The 20,834-nt window shown below is 37.9% G+C and overlaps 1 protein-coding gene across 8 annotated transcripts in view; it reads left to right on the top strand.

The window, feature by feature from the left end:
- Positions 1-20,834, top strand: part of LOC101799998 (centromere-associated protein E) — a 33,148-nt gene that overhangs the window by 929 nt on the left and 11,385 nt on the right. For 4 of the 8 annotated variants that reach the window (XM_072036948.1, XM_072036945.1, XM_072036949.1 and 1 more), the window contains exons 3-29: positions 255-344; positions 423-541; positions 1,886-2,005; positions 2,991-3,072; positions 3,280-3,347; positions 3,432-3,503; positions 4,197-4,248; positions 5,096-5,183; positions 5,364-5,490; positions 5,965-6,084; positions 7,460-7,618; positions 8,012-8,156; positions 8,433-8,530; positions 8,817-8,873; positions 8,953-9,120; positions 11,378-11,452; positions 11,707-11,835; positions 12,201-12,335; positions 12,902-13,079; positions 13,290-13,384; positions 14,117-14,431; positions 15,295-15,606; positions 15,812-15,970; positions 17,746-17,967; positions 18,817-18,975; positions 19,174-19,401; positions 20,600-20,737. In XM_072036948.1, the coding sequence (XP_071893049.1) occupies positions 255-344; positions 423-541; positions 1,886-2,005; positions 2,991-3,072; positions 3,280-3,347; positions 3,432-3,503; positions 4,197-4,248; positions 5,096-5,183; positions 5,364-5,490; positions 5,965-6,084; positions 7,460-7,618; positions 8,012-8,156; positions 8,433-8,530; positions 8,817-8,873; positions 8,953-9,120; positions 11,378-11,452; positions 11,707-11,835; positions 12,201-12,335; positions 12,902-13,079; positions 13,290-13,384; positions 14,117-14,431; positions 15,295-15,606; positions 15,812-15,970; positions 17,746-17,967; positions 18,817-18,975; positions 19,174-19,401; positions 20,600-20,737 (3,710 nt within the window). Of the gene's footprint in view, positions 1-254; positions 345-422; positions 542-1,885; positions 2,006-2,990; positions 3,073-3,279; positions 3,348-3,431; positions 3,504-4,196; positions 4,249-5,095; positions 5,184-5,363; positions 5,491-5,964; positions 6,085-7,459; positions 7,619-8,011; positions 8,157-8,432; positions 8,531-8,816; positions 8,874-8,952; positions 9,121-11,377; positions 11,453-11,706; positions 11,836-12,200; positions 12,336-12,901; positions 13,080-13,289; positions 13,385-14,116; positions 14,432-15,294; positions 15,607-15,811; positions 15,971-17,745; positions 17,968-18,816; positions 18,976-19,173; positions 19,402-20,599; positions 20,738-20,834 lie in introns of those variants that run through there. The other 4 variants (XM_072036947.1, XM_072036950.1, XM_072036951.1 and 1 more) reach the window with 4 other exon arrangements.

The following is a 20,834-nucleotide window of genomic DNA, read 5'->3' as shown; positions in this document are numbered from 1 at the left end:
CATCTGTCATTCTTAGTTTCTTTGAGGCTCTGTTGTCTTTGCATCATCACTTTTGGTGTTGGGTTTAATCTTTTGTTCCTGAAGGCTGGCACAGTAATGACACAACTGTGTTTTATGTTTAAATCATCCTGTAAAGGCCCTGTCCATGATACAATACTTGAAGTCAGCATTGCTGAATAAGATGACGGCTTGTTTCTGATTTGCAGTGCAATGTTCTTAAATGCTTTTTTTCTTTTTTTTTTTTTTTCTTTAAGATCGTGTCTTTCACTCAAGTGACAACACACAGCAATTGTACGAAGGTGTAGCTGTTCCAATTATACAATCAGCCGTGCAAGGATACAACGGTAGGTTGTACAACTGTGTTTTAATCCTATTTGTAATGCAGTTTGGAAATAGTCGGTAAGACTTAATCATCTTCCTAGGCACCATCTTTGCTTATGGACAGACCTCCTCAGGGAAGACGTACACCATGATGGGGAACGAAGATTGTGTAGGCGTTATTCCTAAGGCAATCCAACATGTCTTCAAACTTATTTGTGAGGTGAGTAACTCCATGAAATGGAGGTGACTGAAAGGACTACCAATATTTTTGAATGTTAAAGGAAAACTAATTTTAGCATTAAGGAGTTTGTGAAGAAAATAAACAGTTTATATTGGAGGATATGTTGCACTCACTTTGCTAAGCTTGCAGAGATGCCATTGGTTTTAAAAAGTAAAAAAAGAAAGTGAAATATTTGGAATCAAATCAGTAACAAAACAATTGCTTTTAAGCTTGCCAATATATTATGCTTGAATTACAAGCTTAGGCAAGGTGATGTGCAGCTTTCTTCTTTGTTTTTCTATTTTAAAATTGAGCTTCAAAATACTAACAATATTAATGACTTTTTTTTTTTTTTTTTTTTAAGTGGGAAGAATACTAAACTGAATTTACTTACTTCAGGCTTTCAAAAGAATCGTGAGCCAGACTGGTCAATGCTAATAGTTTGAGAGTTGTCTGGGAATCTAGGTATAACATGGGATAAGCCTGCTAGAAAGGATTCACTGGGTCTGCACCCAGGATATAGGACACTGGCTGCCTAAGCGTAGGACACTGAAGCCCTCTGTGCTGGGGAATGGACTAGCAGATTGATGTGAGCATATCAGGAGCTGTATGTAAGGCACTGACTTCAGGTGACAAAGCTGCTCCTTATGGCTTTTGGGTAGTTTGAGTCCACTAGAGACAGCTGTCGTTAACCCTGGACTTTGAATGTACAAGGCTGTCGGTTCTTCTGAGAAGGTGAAGTGGCTGTGCTATGTCTGGTTCTTGTCCGGCTGTCATCTGTATGGACGTGCATGAGATCCAGCTGGATTGATACCGCATAGCATATCATCAGATAGCCAAATATGTATTGTGTCCTCACTGTTAAGTTGGGAAGGCTTCTGTGCAATTCATTGCACCACCCAGAGGTGGTCTGCAAAGGTATTTAAAGCCAAGTAATTAAAAAAAAATAAATGTAACTGTACTTTCTGTGGTGCTGTAGTCTAGTGTGTGGCCTTTCCTAGCAAAGCAGGTCGAAGAGAGAGAAGTCAAGCTACACCAAGAAGAGAGAAAAGAATTAAGTATGGAAAGGGGAGTTGAATTGACCTATTGTCACGCTTCTGTACACCAATTAGTTTGCTTTTATGACTTAATAAACGTGATACACCATTAATGCAGCTGGAAGGAGATGGGACAGAAGGAAATGCATCTGTATTTGTAGACGCTCACGTGCCAAGGGGAAAGAAGTCTGTGGAAAGATATCCAAGCATATAGCTTTGAGTTCAGAGTACTTTAATTAAAGGTGTTCGTTGTTTAGTCTGATCTAATTTGCTTAATGTTGTTTTTATTTCCTCTTGCAATCATTAGATTCCAGACAGAGAATTCTTGTTAAGAGTTTCCTACATGGAAATCTACAATGAAACCATTACGGATTTGCTTTGTGATACCAGGAAAAAGAAGCCTCTAGGAATTCGTGAGGATGTTAATGTAAGTGGATATTATGTTAATGTAAGAAGACACATCAATTTCATCTGCTTGAGGGGAAAAAAAGCTTTGAGGCATCTAGGTGAAAACATTTCCTCATCAAACTGTATTTGTTATATTCAAAGACAGCAGAAAGGCACTTTTATGTAATAGAACAGCAACAGCGAAGCTGGGCTTGCTGTTGCTGACTTATCTTTATAAATGTTTATAAAACGTAGACTTCATTCTTGACGTTTTCCAAGAGAGTGTATTTTATTTAACTAAAACAGTGAATACTTGGGATTTTTCTAGCTAGTGGAACTACAAACATGGTATTGATTCCCTAGCTCAATGCGTTAGAAGTCTTCAAAAGATAGAAAGATGCTATTAAAGCAGCTCTGTATGTCATCTACAAAGTGGGCAGAATTTTCTTCTACTGTAATCGCAGAAAAGTTATCAGAGTAGTACTATGCAGTAAAATAATCTGTAGGGAAAAATAAAATAATGCTATCCTTATGTTCTTGATATCAAGCTTTGTGACAAACTGTTTTTGTATTTTAATTATTTTTTATTTTATTATATATAAATATATATATATATATATATAAGTATAATTATTATTTTAATTATTTGTATTTTTAATTATTTTTGTATTAGAATCTGGGAAGAGGGGAGACACATAAGCTCCATGATAATGGCCTTATAACGCTTCCAGATATATCTTTCTGGACCTATTCTGAGGGAATCTCCCTTACCAATGTAATTTTTAGGATGGTTGCTGGAGCTCTGGTTTTTGTCTCTTCAGGTTATAGTACTGTTATAGGTCTAAATTTTCCTCTTTTTTTCAAGAGGCGAACTAAAGCAAAAATACATTCAACTAATCTCACTTCCCTTTAAAAGTACAGTCATAATTCTTGGTAATGTTAACTTAACGTATTCAAGTGAATTATAATTTTCAGTAAGTTATTTAATACTGGTTTTTACCTTTTTTTTGCTTTGTTTGCTTAAGAGAAATACATTTGTAGAAGACCTCACTGAAGAGGTGGTTGTTTCCCCAGAAGAAGTTATGGAATGGATCAGGAAAGGAGAAAGTAAGCTGTTCAACCAGTGTCAGCTGATATTTTAGGAAAGTATTGAATTGTATACATCTAGAATCCTGAGTGTCTTTTAGATAATATTCAGAAATTGCTGCTTGCGAGCTTAAAGGCTGTCCTTGTCTTTTATCTCCAGTTTATTGGGTTGTATTTCTACATGTGTATTTCAGAAACAGAAGTATTTCTAATACTCTTTTTTGACAGAAAATTGCCATTATGGGGAAACAAAAATGAATGAACACAGCAGCCGTTCTCACACCATCTTCAGAATGGTAAAAGCCTTTTCCTATGAGAAGGTTGTTTTGTTTTATTAAATATTTGAAGTGACAAAAGCTTATTGTGCCTGCTTCTTCTAGATAATTGAAAGCCGAGAACGAAGTGACCTTGCAAATGCAAACTGTGATGGAGCAGTGATGGTGTCGCACTTGGTAAGAAGTACTCTAAGAAGTTGTTAAGCAGGCATTTAAGCAGGGAGTTTACTGTTGCAGCTTGCCTGTGAGAAAAATGTTATTTTAGAACGACATTGCAAGCATGTTTTGTTGTTAATTTCTATCAGATGCTTCTTGGACATAAATCATGCTTCTGATCATCTGTATAGACGGAGACTCCTGGGGCGTTATCTGGAGGCTATCCTCCCAGCAGAGGGAATGTTGATGTGGTTAGAGTTCCTAGACAATACATGCTGGACTGAGGAGTGTGATGTCCTCCCCAGGAGCGTAAGGGACTATTGTCAGTGTGTGTCCACATTTTTGTCAAACACAGCTTACCCTCTGAGTGTTCCTGATCACTGACAAACCCAGTGAAATAATTCTGAAGTAGCAAATGTTAAAGCTGCTATTAATAGAGTTTCTATTAAGAGAACAGAATTCCTATATAGAATTTCTCTTAATAGAGTTCCTATGATCTTATTTGATATCCTTAGGCACTTTGAAATTATTTTTTTGAAATGTTGTGGAGTTGCGTATCACTTCCAGTAATGAGAGAGCAATTGTTTGTTTTTTTTCCTATTTCTTTCCAAAGCATAGCTATATTTTATGAAATTCTTAGCACGGATTTAGAATTAAGAGGATCTGAAATTAAATTACCCCCAGAACTAATCAGTGAAACGTTTAATGTTGCAGAACTTGGTAGATCTGGCAGGCAGTGAAAGAGCTAGTCAAACAGGATCTGAAGGTGAGTGTTGAATGAAGTTCTCCTTATGACAGTTTCTGTTAATTAAGGTTTAATGAGAGGCTGTGATGGAAAGGAAGCTTCTATCCATGTGATGTTGTTATTTCTAAGTAATGTATTTTCCACTTGACAGGTGAGGATCTGCTCAGGAAAATAGCAAAAGTTGTAAAGTGCAGACAATTGTGTAGTGACATGGCTTTTCTGGAACGGCAGGTCCAGCAAAAGTTGTAGGCTGTACTAATATAATGAAGATGAATAATCTGTAGTAAAGAAATCATTAGAAGCTCGTACGGACTGTTAATAAATATATAAAGCTGAAGAGTAAGTAGATAGCTCACTGTGTTAACAATCAGGCTTAGTTAAAAAGACAGCATGAAGAACAAAAATGCCATTATTAAAAAAAAAGAATCATAATCTGAGAATAACACGTGAATATCCTCTCTTAAAAGGTGTGACTACCCTGAAAGTTGAATCTAAGGCTGGTTTGGTACAGTTAGATTCTATTTTTTTCTTTCTTTCTTTTTTTTTTTTTTTTCCTGCAAGTGCCAATTTTAATTGCACGTCTAAATACAAAATAAACTTTGTTAACGAAATTCACGTTCCTCTGGCCCTGACTACCTACTAAGTGAAGATTATTAATGCTCATTTGTGATAGACTGATAGACTTTGATTCATTTGGGTTATTCTAAAAGACTTGATACTGGGTGCTGATGTGTCACAGTGCATTTTGGTACTGGAGATGTAACTCTGGACAATCCCTCTGAGCATAACATAACACAACACCTTGACATGTTGAATAAAACAACATTTAGATACATCTTCAAGAAAGAAAATGCTGTGTAATACCTAGGTCTCCGACTGAAAGAAGGCTGCAATATAAATCGGAGTTTGTTCATTCTGGGCCAAGTTATCAAAAAGCTTTGTGACGACCCTTCTGGGTAAGTGCTTGTGTTGACATACCTCTTTTTGGACAAGTCACTGATAAATTAAGAAGTTAAATCTCTTTAGACATCAAATAGTATTCTATATAGCTCTCCTAAATGTTCTGTCACCTTAAGACAATACTGTTTTTCATAGAAAAATGACTTTTTAAATCTGTTTTCTTACTTTCCCCTCAGTTTCATAAATTACCGTGACAGCAAGCTGACTCGAATTCTACAGAACTCTCTTGGAGGAAATGCTAAGACGGTTATTATTTGTACAATCACTCCTGTTTCTTTTGATGAAACACTCAGTACTCTTCAGGTAAACCTTCTTGCCTGTTGTCAAGCATCATTCTGACTCTAGACTTTAATATTGATGGCTTGGGGTGGGGGGAAAAATGTGACGGGCAGGGGTCTTTAGTCACTGGAACCTTCTGAAGGTCCTCTGCACTTGGGACATGAAATGTGTTTATTTTGTTCTCTGCGTGTTCTCTCAGTCACATTGTTGTACTAGCTTGGCTAGCTAGAGCTTTTTGGCAGTTCGACAACATTTTAGCCAGCTTCTACAAGAAGAGAGGGTAAATGAACTAGTGATGAGCTTTAGGCAGGATTGTCTTCCTTTTGGTGCTCTCTAGATCTTTATATTGAAAAATAATTAGGTGTGGTTTTGCTTAAGCACACTTCTCTGTCATTCAGCTGTTCCCTTAACTCTGTTGGGAAATAAGAGAGAAAATACGTCTCTTGATGCATTTGTTCTTTAACCGTTGTCCATGAGAGATGATGGTTGCTCTTCCAGTTTGCCAATACAGCCAAAGGAATGAAGAATACGCCAAAAGTCAATGAAGTTCTTAATGATGATGCCCTCCTGAAGAGATATCGCAAAGAAATTCTGGATTTGAAAAAGCAGCTGGAGGAAGTATGTAATAAATACAGTAAAATTTATAGTTTATATATGCCTGTGTGCATATGTATTGCGTGTGTGTGTGTATATATACGCGTACTTTTGTATATTTACAGTGGTAGCTATTTGGAAACTGTTTTAAACCAAGACCAGTTAAATCTGGAGGGGTGGGGAAACCCTTTAAGCCGGTAATTGTTGCTTATATTCAGAGAATAAAAATTGAAAACAAAGCGAAACGTAAAGCAATTGATAATGACCAGTGTATCTGGGTGAAAGCTAGCGCTAAGCGAGGCCAACTGACTGACGAATGTTTTTGTAGGTGAGAGAGTTTAAGAAACTTATCGTGCCTCATAGTACACTTCGATAGTGCTACAAATGAAAGCAATAATTAACTGACGCTCAATAACCTCCTGTATTATAATTGAAGGTTCCAAATGGATTATTTCCTCCTTCCTAACAGATGTTCAGCCTAAGCTGCAGCTGTGTAAGATCAGTGGCAAAGTCTGTTGTGTGTATGTTGAAGATATGTTTTAAAAGTGGATGACTTGAGACTTCCCACCATACAGTGTAGTCTCATTCATCTTGCTCAAAACAAACAAACAACAAAAAAAAAATAGCCAATACAGTGTTGATGAGAATCCTGCAGGTGTTGTAAGAGAATGCATCATAATATGTGAAGCATGGGAAAATCGCAACTTAGACATGATGCATCTTTCGATGATTTAAATCAAAGCAATATTTTTTTGGGGGGCGGGGGGGCAGGAAGAGTTATAGAAAAAGGTTAAGGAAAGATTTGGCTTAAAAAAATTAATTTGAAGTATAGATTTCCACCTAGTGGTATGCTTGTTCTGTTATAACATGACGTAGTCAGGAAAGTACTTCTGTTAAGTACAGAAGAGGTTATTAGAAAATTGCGTGTATTCATCTCTAAATACTTAATTATCGCAAGATAACTAAGCTGTCAAATAACTAGTTACTGCAATGCAGTTGCTTTACAACAGAATAAATTATCAGTGCCCAAAATTTTGAGACATTGCTTGCATTAGAGAAGCATATTGTTATGTGACAATTAAATCATAGCTATGAAAGAGCTTCAGGCCCTGTGGAGAGGTGAGCTTAAACTGTTATATTTGAAAGCATGCTTTCTCTATTTTTTAAATTCCTAGAGAAGTCTGTAGCTATATTGTTTTGCTTTTCTAAATACTTGCATATACAGACTTGAAATACTAAGTCTATGGGTAAATTGTGGACTGAATTGTCAGTTGCTTTCTTAAAGACTAGAGACAGCTCTTCCAGACTTAGAAGAATATATGTACGTGGTGTCATTTTTAATTACTAATAATACCTTATCTCTTGTACCATGTCGATATGATTGATCTTTTTATGGAAGGTGTCTCTGAAGACTCAACTTCACGCGGTGGAAAAAGATCAATTGGCCCAGTTGCTGGAAGAAAAACTTTCTCTTCAGAAAGCGCAGGAGGATAGGATACGAAACTTAACTGAGATGCTGGTGACTTCTGCCTCGTTTTCAGCAAAACAGGATATTAAAGTAAGAGCAGCTGTTACAGATCTTGTTTAGAGTTACAGATCTTATATAGAGTCATTGTGAAAATGAAGAATAAGTTTGAGTTATGCAGTCCTGAGACTTCACTTTCAATATGCCCAGACCAACTGTAAGTGTTTGTGCTCAATTTTCACACTTTTAAGGAATAACCTCTTAAATAACTTGTGAGTAAGCATTCATTCAATTTTGAACAAGACTTTTGCTTACAAATAATCGTGCTGTAGTTCAGTTTTGAAGAAACTGCAAAGCAGAAGGTACTGTAGGATAGCCTGCAGGACTGTTGTTGCATAAGTTACTGCTACATCTACTCTCTACGTAGTGCTTAGATCACCATTTTCTATAAATAAAATCGTAAAATAAATATATATTTTTTTTAAGGCCAAGAGAAGAAGAAGAGTTACATGGGCTCCTGGTAAAATAACCCAGAAGAATGTGAATTATTTTGAAGACTTTGAAAAAACGGAATTGACTGAAACAAAAAAAATGAAAGCGTCCCTGTCTTTACTACCAGGTGGAGAGGGTTGTAAGTATCTTTGTGGGGTGGAAAGTGTTGTAAGTATCTTTGTGGGGCGGAAGGAGAACAATAAAATTCTGCAAGGCAGCTTTGAAATGAAGACCTGAAAATGAGGAATAATCCCTTGCTTATAAATCTAAATTTATAGATTCAGAAACGTTACTCACTGTGCTACATCATTGCTATTGAATGATTATTTCTGGTGTGGTGAAATCTTTGACAGAACTCTTGATGTCTAGTTTAAAATGCATTAGAAATAGAGTGAGAGTACATCTTCCTTTTCAGCTACATTTTCTGAGAGTTCTGAAAATGACAACCAACGTTTAACTCTTCCCGATCAAATTTCGGATACAGAGTGGACTCCTGGACCTGACATGAACTGGGTAACTTCATAATCTCTTCAGTTGGCCTTGCATGGTGTATACACGTTCCATGCTTCTCAGTAAGGTCAGCCTTACCCTTCTTTAGGGCATCGACAATCTTTTTTGCAACTAACTAGTTAGAAAGCAAGTCTGTCATCTGTTTGAAGTTGTGGGATGTTTTTGTGGAGAATGGGCTAGTGAGCTTTGGTATTTAAACAGGACTAGCAGTGAAAAGACAAGCAACAAGGAATATAATAAACTTGCTTCGGCTTGTACATCAGCTAACTAGAAGTGATTCTCTTTCTAGACTCTGAAAGACTTTGAAGAATCTATACAACGCTGTGAAGTTTCAACGCTAGAAAAGGTAAGCCTGTCCATTAGTGTCTTAAAAATAAGACCGAAATCCCAATAACCTCTCCTAAAGTTTGTTGTCCTTTTTTTAGGACCTTGCTGTCAGTGAAGTCAATGTCCTAAAAGCTAACTTGAATAAAGTCGTGTTAGAAAATGAACAGCTGAAATTAGAAGTAAATGAAATGAAGGCGAAACTGAAGGAAAAGAGAGAAACAGAAGAATTTGAAATGCTGGAAAAGAAAACACAAAAAGAGCATGAGGTAAGGTGCACTGAAATACAGATAGATAAGAATTCTCTATACTCAATTTTTTTTGAAGAGTTAAGTCAGTATACATCTACTTGGATGTTTATCACAGGTGGTGCTAAGTTGCGCTCAACAGCAGAATGAAAGAATCCAGGATTTGAAATGCACTTAGTGTAAAACTCATATTTAAACTGTGAATGTTATTTAAATTCGTATTTCATTTTTGAATTTTAACTAGAGGAAGTCTAGTTAAACACATGTATATATTTGTGTGTATCCACACTATATTTTTTGTGCGCATGTATGTGTAATACATGAATGGTCTAGATTTCTGCAAGAGGTTCTCCCTTTCCAATGTGTAATAAACGCGCTATTACTAAATAGGCTATAGAGTATTTTGAAGTTAGTGAAGTGTGGCTTAATAAGCATACTCGTTTCTTGTATAGGACAGTTCAGTGAGTTACAAAGATCAGAGCGATGTCAGCATTATCTTGAAACATTGTTTAACTCGGTCATAACGCGAATGGTGATGTCTGTAAAAGGAAAAAATAAAAGCTGTTTTGTGCCACAAAGTCAGAACATTCTGCCTAGTGGATAATATGATACAGGACATGCAGACTTCCAGTTCCTTTCGCCTCCTCGTGCTTTTTGTGGCCATATCTTTTTTTGTCCAAATGTCTGTTTTCTTTCTATGCTCTAATTCTGTTACAAGTAATACGTACTTCTATTTAGGCATTACGTTCTAGTTGCCCAAGGGCTAGTCTGTCAAATAAGTTACAGAAGGAAAAGAGACATTTGAGGTATTGAGACACGGGTGTACTTTATTCCATTTCTTACTGTTGAGGGATTTTTGAAACAGCAAAGATCCCACGGCTTGCCGCAGCTGAGCAAACCAAGTCCCCATGACAGTGTTCCCACACTGCCCAATTGAGGAATTCAGAAAAATATTGTTGCCAGTAGCTGGCTTCAGGGACAAGGTCTACGTGACTGCTAATCACAAGGGGGTTGTTTTCTTGCAGGTGGGGTTGTTTTCTTGTAGTTGTTTGTCTGAGTGCTTTTGACCAATAATCTTGAGTGAGACACTATCCTCCCGTTTAAGTTCACTAGAAAAGTCAGGCTATTCGGGTAATAAAATGGAGCATGATCTGACCCTACTGGTGTCTGTCATGTCTTTGGCCGTTCTTCCTGCAACATCTTACCTCATACGTTTTCCAGAAGGAGCTGATTCTTTGCTGTGTTGGCTGCAGACTGGTTGTACGCCCTAGGCTGTTTCATATCCTCTTACCATGATGCTAAGGTTGAACTGAAGTTGCATCCTTTCGCCCTGTTTCAGGTTACAATTTAACAGCCTCACCTATTATTTGTGTTCCCCACAAAAATGTATAGGTATATTCTGAAGCCAACATTGAACAAATCGTGTTAGAATTGTCCCTGAGAAACCTGTGTGTCTACTGACAAGTAGTCTAAAGTACCTTAAGTTGCAAGAACTGCTTTTTGAATAAATCCTACCTTCAGATCCATATCTGAAGATACTCCCTAAAATGGAAGCATTGGACACCTGTGTAGCAAAGTAATTACAGCATAAGTGACAGGTCACCTACTTTGCTGAGCAGATTTGGCTGAAATCATCAATTTCAGCCAGCAGACACACAGGGGTAAACTCTACTGTGAATAATGACAGGAAGTGACTTTTAACAGGTGGTTTGATACTATTTCTACAGCTCTCCTCTGACCTGAAAATTACAGGTTAGGTTTCCTCCTCCTGATGCTTGTAGCTTTTCTCTGTAGTCTTCTACTTGTGCCTCCTTTCAGAGGATGCAGCTTGAACGTGTTTATGGCTTGCTTGCTTCACCTCAGCTCTGACACTTCCTAGTTCTTGTCACTGAATAGATTGCATTAGATAGCTGCGCTGTGTTGTAAAAAGCTGCTTAACGTGACCAATCTGAAGTTTCATACCTTACAGATTTGTGCATGAAATGGCTTTGATCACATTGCTTTCACTTCTTGAGCTGTGTAAAATTAAGTTGGACTTGAAATCTTTCAATTTGCTGGGAAGTGGAAATGGAGCTTTGCATCTTATCTATCAATTTGAAAGGGTGTAGCAGCTTGCTTTGTACCTGTTTAAATACATATTCATGTATATGGTTTGCTAACTAACAGAAAAGAAAACATAAGGTAGACCTTGCTTATTTTCGTGGCGATGGCAGCTAATACCATTGGTTGTGGTCGCTTTCTAACCTCCTCTGCAATTTTGCTTCAATTTGCTCCACAGACAGAACTAATGCATGAAGTTACCAGCCTAAAGAATGTAGTTTCAAATGTGGAAGCGCACAATGTAGAACTTGAGGTGAGTCTGTCTCAAGCTTGCATGCAGTAAGACTTCTATGGAACGTTGGCTTATGTTGATTAGACTGTCCATAGTAGATAAGAGTATAGACTTACAGGGCTCTGGTTAGTCTTACCAGCTATAAAGGGGATATTTATAAACTCAATCTTACATAATAAGCGTTACTAAATTTTCTGTTAGATTTCTACCTGAAAAAAAAAAATGGAGCTAGGTTTTCCCTTGTGTTTTTTTCCCTTTTCTCCTGTAACTTTTAGGCAGAAATAAGCTCCAAATTGGAACAGCTGAAAGAGAAAGAGAACAAAATAAAGACGTTACAGAACCGTGTGGAAGAATTGCAGAAAGCAGGATTGGAAAAAAAGGACGCATGTGTTTCAGCTGTAAATGTGAGTTTTCTTCTGGGGTTGCGAGGCTATGTTGGATGTTACTTTGTTGGGTATGGGTTAAATATAATTATAGCTTTAGTTTGGTTGAAATCTGCTGTCAAGCGAATTAGCTATTTTTTGGAGCTTAAAACACTGATTGACTACATCAACAGTTCTCCTGCAAGAAGCTTATTTTATACGGCAATGCTCTGGTGAAGTAAAGCTATGGGAAAGGTTGCACTTCATCTAAAAGGAACAGTAGGACAGAGCTCAGATAATGAACCATGTTTGCGAAGTCTCTTCTGTACTTTAACTGTATTATAATGATCAAGTTTGCTCTGTTATGGCCTGTTTTAGCTTTTTTTATTATTTTTCGTCTCTTTCAGAGAGATTTCGGTAAACTACTTGAGGAAGTTCAACAGTTGACCAAATCCCTCTTAGATAGTGAAGCTATAGCCTTGGATGCCAAAAAAGAGTCGTCTTTTCTCAGAACTGAGAATCTGGAGCTGAAGGAGAAAATGGCAAGTATTTGTTAAACCACTTTTGTTGCCGTACCAAATACGGTTGAGGTACTGTTGTCTTACAGTCAGTAAATACAAGATTTGGCTAGTGACTCGTGCTCCAAGTGATGTTTTCACTCTGGAACTCGTGGAAAACAGGTCTTAGGAGAAAGATGAAAAGATACTAGAGGCTTGTTGTGCAGGAGTAAGCGTGCAGTCTATCAGTATGGAGAGAATAAAGCAGTAGTGTTTGGGGAGTTCCTGGGACAGAAGACTCCAAGTCTGATTTTTCCCAGGGAATAAAACAGTAAGATGAATGCAGGAAAGAGGGGTGGACCGTGCTTTGAGCTTTGGTGGAGTAAAAATGAAATGGGGAAAGCGGTTATGGTTCAACCTCTAATGTAAGGTACATTTTGGTTAGCGCTCTAACAGGAATTAAGCTCTTTAACCACGACTTGTGTTGTATTGATCATGATCAAAGTTGTTGAGGGCAACAACAGGAAATGCGATGGGATGCAATGTTCAACTGTTAAGCAAGTAGGCTTGGATTTTGTGTGTGAACTGCATGTTATTTTGTCTTCCTGAAGAATGAACTCTTAAGTAATTACAAGCAAATGCAAAAGGATGTGCAACTCTATCAAAGTCAAATAGAAGCAGGAAAAGCCAGCTACAAAAAGATGGAAGCTGACTTGCAGAAAGAATTGCAGTCTGTATTTCAAGAAAACACAAGGTTAACTTCACTGATGGAGGGTAAAGTTCCAAAAGGTACTGTTCAGCTGGAGTTGGTGCTCTCTTCCCATCCCTTGCCCCTTCTCCCTTTCCCCACTGAGGTGGGTGGCAGGGAAGATTTTGGCTCTAATGTTTTCTAGACTTTAATGTCTATGACGTTCAGAGTGCATTACACCTCTTCTGCTTAATTTAAAACTTGATTTTCTACCCTCACACTTTCTAACCTAAAATTGTTCACTTTTCTAGATTTGCTTTCTGTTGTGGAGCTGGAAAAAAAGGCATCTGATATAAAAGCGGAGCTAGAAAAAGCGTTGGAAGAGAATGCACTCCTACAAAAACAAGTAAATGAGCTACCAGAATTTCAGTCTCTACCAAATAGTGTTGAGATGCAGCAGAGAGAGAGAAACAAAAAGAATTCTGGAAAAAATCAATTTTTTCTGGAGCTGGGCTTCCTTATATTCTCATTATAGAACATATAATGTGTTCTTTATATTGTGCTTCCCGAGTTACACATTAGAGTATCACACATTAGAATCTAATAGGCCTCTTGAAGACAAAAGTAGTCTTAAATCAAATAACATGACATTCTTCAAAAAAAAAAAAAAAGCCATTAAGGTGCTTTCCCTCAGGTATCTGATACTTGCATTCAAGAAAAAATCAAAGATCACATGCTGAGTCATAAAGTCTGCTAGAACTAATTAATGTAAATTTCTAATAACTAATGTAAATTTCTAGTACAAAGCTTGCTTATTTGCCTTGCTATAGCTAGGAGTATTAATCCATTCTTAGCTCAGATATATTAAAAAAAAAAAGTTTTAAATGTCTAAAAAAAACAATTAGTTTGTCTTTTTGAACCCATCATCCATGAGGCTTACCATCATCCCTGTTGTTCAAAGATTTGTTTGGGTTTTATTTTTTTGGGGAGAGTCTGAAGTCTAGCACCATGCTGTGCTCTGTGTTTTGCCTATGTTTGTTTCCAAAGCCTGCATATGGACACGTTTTGGTTTTCTCATTATATAGTTGTGATAAATACTGACTTAGAAAATGCTGTTGATGTTTTCTTTTGTTCGTAGACTCTCGAAAAATGTGAGGAGCTACGCTTACTAGAACTGGAAAGAGAAAAGCTGCTCTCTGAGGCAGCTGATAATGAAGTTAAACTGAAGCATATGACTGAAGAAATTGGGAAACTGAAAGAAGATCTAGCAGATGCACAGCTTAAGTATGAGAACTCCGATCAGGAATATGTAGCACTTAAGCAGCTGCATGAAGAACTAGAACTAAAATACGTAGCTGCGTCAGAGAACAGCGAACAAATGAAACTCCAAATAGAACATCTATCTAAAGAAGCAGAAGAGTCTGAAACAGCCTTGGACGATGTGAAATTGGAGGTCAGTGTCATCTTGATCCTTTAGACATGTAAGATACAAAGAATTCTTCCGCAGTATTAAAATCACTTGGAGGAGTGATCTTGAATGTATAAATAACATTGCAGCTGAAATTCTTGTAGTGTTAGTGGATATTACTTGCTCTTTACCAGATGTGCAGTCATAGGCTTATGCATCAAAATGGCCCTTCATGGGGAAAGAAACATGTAGTTTACAGCAGGCTGTGTTCTTCTGTTCTCTAGTTCTAATTCTTCTTTTCCCATTCTTCAGTTTATTTATAGGGCAAATCGTATTTAAGTTTATTATTCAAATGTTATTTATTATGAAAATATATTTTAAATATCTAGCTACGACTCTCTGAAATCGTAGAAACAAAGCTTTCTCCTCAGGGAACCGTTTAGGATTCTGCTTTAAAAGAAACAAAAGGGCAGATCTTTCAAACCAGAGAAAACCACTGCATTAATTGGGAAATATAAAGGTGGGGGGGAGGAACATCCTTTAGAAGAAAAGGAAACTAAAGCTGCGTGTATTTCTGACAAGCCTTTTGGTAGTGCTCTGGCTGTCATAATCGGCTACAGATTTGATTGCTTCTTAAGCTAGGCTACAGTGTCGTGTGTGTTGTGTTTTAGCAAGGCTTTTCCTGCTAGGGAGAAACCATCAGAAGGTTTCCAGAAACGGTTGCCTATTTAATGTGGGCCAGAATGGAAGTGGAGGCTTAAAGTGAAACAGTGAAACTTCTGTTCTTTTGCTGAAGAGTGAGAGGACGCTATCATTTCTAAGTTAATGTGAGTCTGTGAAAACATGTATGTAACATGCTGTTTCGCATGACAATGACAGTGTCTGGTCTTTCCCTTTACAAACCAAAGCTCTCTAACAAAATGAAAGAGTTGGAAAAAAAGACAGCAGAGCAGGAGCATCTTCTTGGTGTAAGAGAGGATCTTATTCAGACTCAGCAGAAGCTAAATGAAATGGAACAATTGAAAGAGCAAGAGAAGATTATGGAATCGAGATTGGAGGCCAAGGATTCAGAGTTACAGGCAGTTCTTCAACAGCTTAGTGGATGTCGGGAAGAAATAAAAACTCTCACTCAGGAAAGAGATGACCTGAAACAAAGAGAGGAGACTCTCCAAGCTGAGAAAGACCAGCTCAGTGAAGATATCAAGGACACTGTTTCAATGGTAGGAATTCTGCCTTTATTGAAGTGGACCGTACATGTTAAGGGGAAAGAATATAAGAACGGTTATGAACAATATTGAACTACATAGGGGGTTAGGAGAGTGGAGTTTTTTGTGGAGCTTTTTGTTTCTATTCAAGGAGTACTTAGTAATGTGGCAAAATACCTCAAGCTTCTCTCTTGTGGATTTTCTTCCTTTTATTCTAAAGAACATTTTAGCGCACGAAGAACTGAGAAATGCACAGAGTGCTTTGAAGCAGTCCCAGGAAACTGTTAAGAAATTGGAGAAAAGTCTTTCTGAAAAAGAGTCTCAGATGCTGAGTGTTGAGGAGACACTAAGGAAAACCATCAGTGACCTTGAAAGACAGGTGAGATGATATATCATCATTCAAAACTTATATTGGAAAATGCTTTTAACAAGTGTGAAAATAAGCCTGGTTAACGTCCCTGCAGTCTCTTCCGCTTGCCCTTAAATTTCTACTCCTTTGGCAGAAAGCGTGTGACAAAGGTGTACTGTCTGATCCAAGCCTTCGCAGCTTGATGCTCTACAGAGAGATCAGCATCTGCTGATGTACGCTCATAAATCTGTGCTTAACTAGTGTGTTCCAGAGCTGCCGACCTGAGTGGTGGCATTAGATGACAAACGGAAGAAGAGACGAGTTGCCATAAGCTTTATGGTTTGTAACACTCGGGTCCCAGTGAGAAGTCTAGCAAGTGGTTGTAAATGGCAGCTGAGCTCCAAACACAGAGCAGAAAGCTGATCCCATGTCTTCATGCTTGGGTACAACAACTTGCAAGGAAGGGTGCTGAGAATATTTTCTTGTGCAGTTGCTTCAGTGGCAATTGCTTTGGCAGGACAACCTGTAATACATGAGACTGGCCTTTAGCCTGAAGTAAGTATATCAGCTGCCAAACCCAGTAAGTCAGCGGTCATTAATTCAGTATTTGCACTGCCATTTTTTTTTTTTTTTTGAGTGTATGCATAAAAATAAGTGAAGCGATCCCCTCTTATTTGGCTTCTTCCTCCCAGACATTTTCTAAATAAAATGTGGCTAGTTGCAGAAGAGAGTGCTTAAAAAGTTAAAGTTTAAAACAGGTGACAGAAAGGCCAAAGGTTGTTCCGTATTTTTTTCCTATTTTAATTACAGCAGTTTAATACTAGAAATGCTGTAGAAGAAGGAATCAATTTTTTTTGTATTTAAGAAAGTAGTTCAGAGAAAGAAGGTCAACTCCTGAAAGTGCAAGAGGCGTTGAAGGAAACAACTGAGCTGAAGCAGAAGGTCAGATGTAGTTCTGCAAATGAAATCAGATTTCTATCAAGGTTGGGCAGCCCATGGCCTCTGCAGACTTCAGGTCGAAAGGGTTCAATAAATGTAGTAATAAAACTTAATTAAAAGCTTTTCCTTTTTTTTCCTGTATTGCTTTTCAAAAGAAAGCCGTAAAAATAGAGGCAGTGAAAAGATGACCGAATTGCAATTTGACCTGTAAGCTACAACCCTTTATAACAAAACATGCATTAGTACTGAAGGGTAGCACGTTAGACATCAGTGCTGCTATTTGACTTCAATTTATTTTAAGTCTTAATTTTTTTAACACTTCTCTAATAGCATGCTGTCTTTCAGCTATGTGACTCTGCAGATACTTAAGCAACTAAATGGCAGTTCAGTGCAGCAAGTTGCAGAACAGGCTGTGTATAAACTTAGTGTCTACTTGCTTTCATATCTGAAGCTACTGGGCCTTTTAAAAAAAAAACATGAATGCTTGTTAGAATCAAGCCTGTCTGCTGCAGATACAGTAATGGAGTTGTTTTTGTAGAATGATAGTGGATTGTAAATTTTGACACACTTCTGCCAGTGAGATAATCAAACTTCAGTGCTTCTAACTTTTAAGCAAAATTGTTTTCATCCTTTGCTTTCTACCTTAGTAAACTAATGGGCATGTCTTCTGTAAAATGATCCCGTTATAAGAACGCGTGTAGATAGATAATGCTTGTGAAAAGTGATCCAGTAGCACTTTTCTTATATCAGCCTGATTACTGGGACACAAAAAAATAGCATGGTAACGTTTTTTCCAAACTAACAAATGCTTTCCACCTGTGCTGGAAATGATCAGCAGTATTAATAAGAGATATTTGTTCTTTCAGCTGGCTGAAGTAACTGAAAACCTGACTCGTGTCTCTTCTGAGTATGACACGCTACTTGCAGAAAAAGAACAGGCTGAAAGAAGAATGAAGGAGCACGTCTGTCCGGAGCCTGAGAAAGTTGCTGTACTTAATCAGGAGAAAGAAGAACTGCAGCAAATGGTAGAGGTCTCTAAAGCAGAGAGAGAGCAGTTAGAGGCTAACTGTCAGGAAAGCAAGAAGAGAGTATGTATTTAAATCTCTTAATCTTTGTTTGAAAGACACGTTATGCTACTATATTCCTTGAGTCATGAAGCCTGTTCAGTGTCTCTTCCTTTCTTCATTTGTTCTCAGAAGCAGTAAACTAAATGTAGGTTACTCATCCAATCTGGATCTTGGAACTTGTTTCTTAATTTTATTTCACCACCCCTTTGGTCACTGTGCCACTCTGGGTTTAGCAACAGTTGTTTGCTGCCTGACGGACAAACACTGCCCAAGTTTCTGTGACATTTTTCATCTCCGGTAGCTTTGCGTTTAGCACCGAGCAGTGAAGGTAATACGAGTTGACAGAAATCAAAGGGCTGAAGTCTCCTACCATTTCAGTCCAGGATAAATTGTACAAGAGAAATCTAAACCTGGAAAAGAAATGATCTAATGTATTTCTCCTTCCTGATGTCTTGTTCTTGGGGCAGAGTCGCACTTCAAGGTTCCAAGTATTTGCCTGAAAATGTGTTTGTGTTGACAGTATTTCAGACAAACTTAACCTGAGCTGCGGCCAACAAAAATGGAGCTAGTAAGTAGGTAAAAGGAAGTCTGGTAAATCTTTCCTAAGAGATTTGCAGAGCCTTTCATAAGAATTAAAAGCTCTCATGAATTTGAGCAAACTTCAGATAGTCTATCCATACTGAAGAGACCAGAGATCCTAACTGTTCCAAAACATAAAATAAGTTAACTAAGATGAAATCTTCAGAGTTGTAGATCTTGCTACAGCACAACTTGACAAAACATTCCCTTAACTGGTGACAGTTAAGAATTGTAAGTAAAATTTAAGGAAGACATACTGGGTGATCAGCCATGTCACGCTTTGTTCTGCAGTTGTCAGAAGTTCTGACAGAAATGGAAAGTCTGCAGGAAGAACTAAAGCATCATAAAGAGCAAGCTGCTATTCAGAAGAACTTGATAGCAGAAGGAGAAGAGAAACAGCAAAAGACTGAAGAAAAACTAACTGAAGAAATAAACAGACTGAAAGAGAAGGCAAGTACACTAACAAAAGCAACTCTTAAAGCTGCTTTAGAGAATGTCCCCTGAAGGACTGACGGGAATAACAGCTACCGACCTATTTTAATTTGTACTGTTTTGCAGGTCTGCTAGATGAGTTTCTGCTAGTAGGCTGTGACATCCTGTTGATAAATAGCATGTGTTGATTTTGTATTGTTTTTTCTACTTTGGTAGATAAACGCGTTGAGTGAGGACTTGAATTTGGTAACTAAGGAAAGGCAACAGCTGCTGGGAGAACTAAAAGAGAAGACTGAAAGTGAAAACAAAGACAATGAACTTCAACAACTAGAGAAAAGATGTGCTGTGTTAGCATGGGAGAGAGATGAGTTTGAGGAACTGCTGGAAGCTGTCCAAGCAGAGAAGAACAAACTGGAGGTTAACCTACAGAAGAGTGTTGATAAGGTGCTTTATCTTTTGATTAAAGTAGAACAACGATAAATGTTTAGGAGAGAAGGCTGGCTGAATCTCGAAGCTGTTTTTCAAAACAGCTGTCTTGCCAGTATTAGTGTTATATGTACAAATTGCAGATACCGGTGTGCTTTGATTTCTGTCTTGGGGAATTGCATTAAGGATCTGTGTGAAGATGTATTCTTTCAAAAAATCTGAAACTTCGTTATTTAGGAAGGAATGAAGAACCAGAAAACATGGATGCAACTACCCAAATGCTTAATGGGCATTTCTGTGAATTTGGTGGTGCGTTTTGGAGTTCCAGAGCTGACGCTGAAACAGACCAGTTCTCTGTGTATCTCTGTTTTGCTTCTGGATAAAGAGTAGCTTCATAACAGAGCCCTGGAACAGGTTGCCCAGGCTGGCTGCGGAGTGTCCTGTGGAGACATCCAACACCTGCCTGGATGAGGGTCTCTGCAACACGCTGTAGGCAACCCTGCCTGAGCAGGGGAGCTGGACTAGATGATCTCTAGAGTTCCCTTCTGCCCTCAGCCACTCTGACTTTGTAACGATGAAGACGACAATTGAAGTGGTTGGGTGGTGTCCATCGAGCAGCAGTCTTTGTTCAGACAGGGAAGTCACCTCGGTGATCTGTAGTTGATTCAAATCTGTGGTAGGCAGAGAATCTTCTTACGCGTGCTACCACTATTTTCCAATTCATCTGTTTTAGTGTATCTGTTGCCTCGCTGTAAAGCTTAAACTTCATTTGAAATTTGGAAGTCTAGTGAAAGAAAATAATCAAAGGTAATTTAAAAGCATTTTTGGCAACTGTCTGACCGAAAGTTGTTCCACGTTAGGTCTAGAATTTATTTTCTAGATGGTTCTCAACGTGAACCCCACTCATGTTACATCTCTGCTTTGTGTTCCTCGTCTCTGAAACAGGGATTGCAGAAAATAAGTCAAAGCGTGTTTGTAGCATACTTTGTATACCTGACACAGAATACTGATAAATCGTCAGTATTCTAAGTTGGTAGGTTTTATTTAGGAGAAACGTTCAAAGACAAAATATGCAACTTTTTAAACTAAAGCAACATAAGTGTTTCTGTAAAGTATTTTGACTCGTATGAAATATTGAATGGTCTGTTGTGTTAGAAGTAGACTCAGCTAATATCTGAGTTTTGATATGTTAAATCTCTTTCTGTTTTTACTGCAGCTTGTTGAAACAGAAAACGAATTGAAGCGGCAGCAAGAACTCCTCAGCAATGAGAAGATCAAAGCTGAAGAAAGGGAGGAACGTTTGTTGAAGGTTCAGAGGAGGTCAGAGATTGTACAGGACAGCCTAACAAGTAAGGTGAGGAGCTTAGGAGCTTTGGTTTTTAGCTAGCTACTCCACAATTATGTTTTCTGATGTTTCATCCCTGATGAGCTAAGTTTTTGCTCAAGACAAG

The sequence above is a fragment of the Anas platyrhynchos genome, chromosome 4 (genome assembly GCF_047663525.1).
Source record: "Anas platyrhynchos isolate ZD024472 breed Pekin duck chromosome 4, IASCAAS_PekinDuck_T2T, whole genome shotgun sequence".
Classification (NCBI taxonomy): Eukaryota; Metazoa; Chordata; class Aves; order Anseriformes; family Anatidae; genus Anas; species Anas platyrhynchos.
Note: the sequence above shows the minus strand (reverse complement) of the source record. Positions and strands in the feature narration are given on the sequence as shown.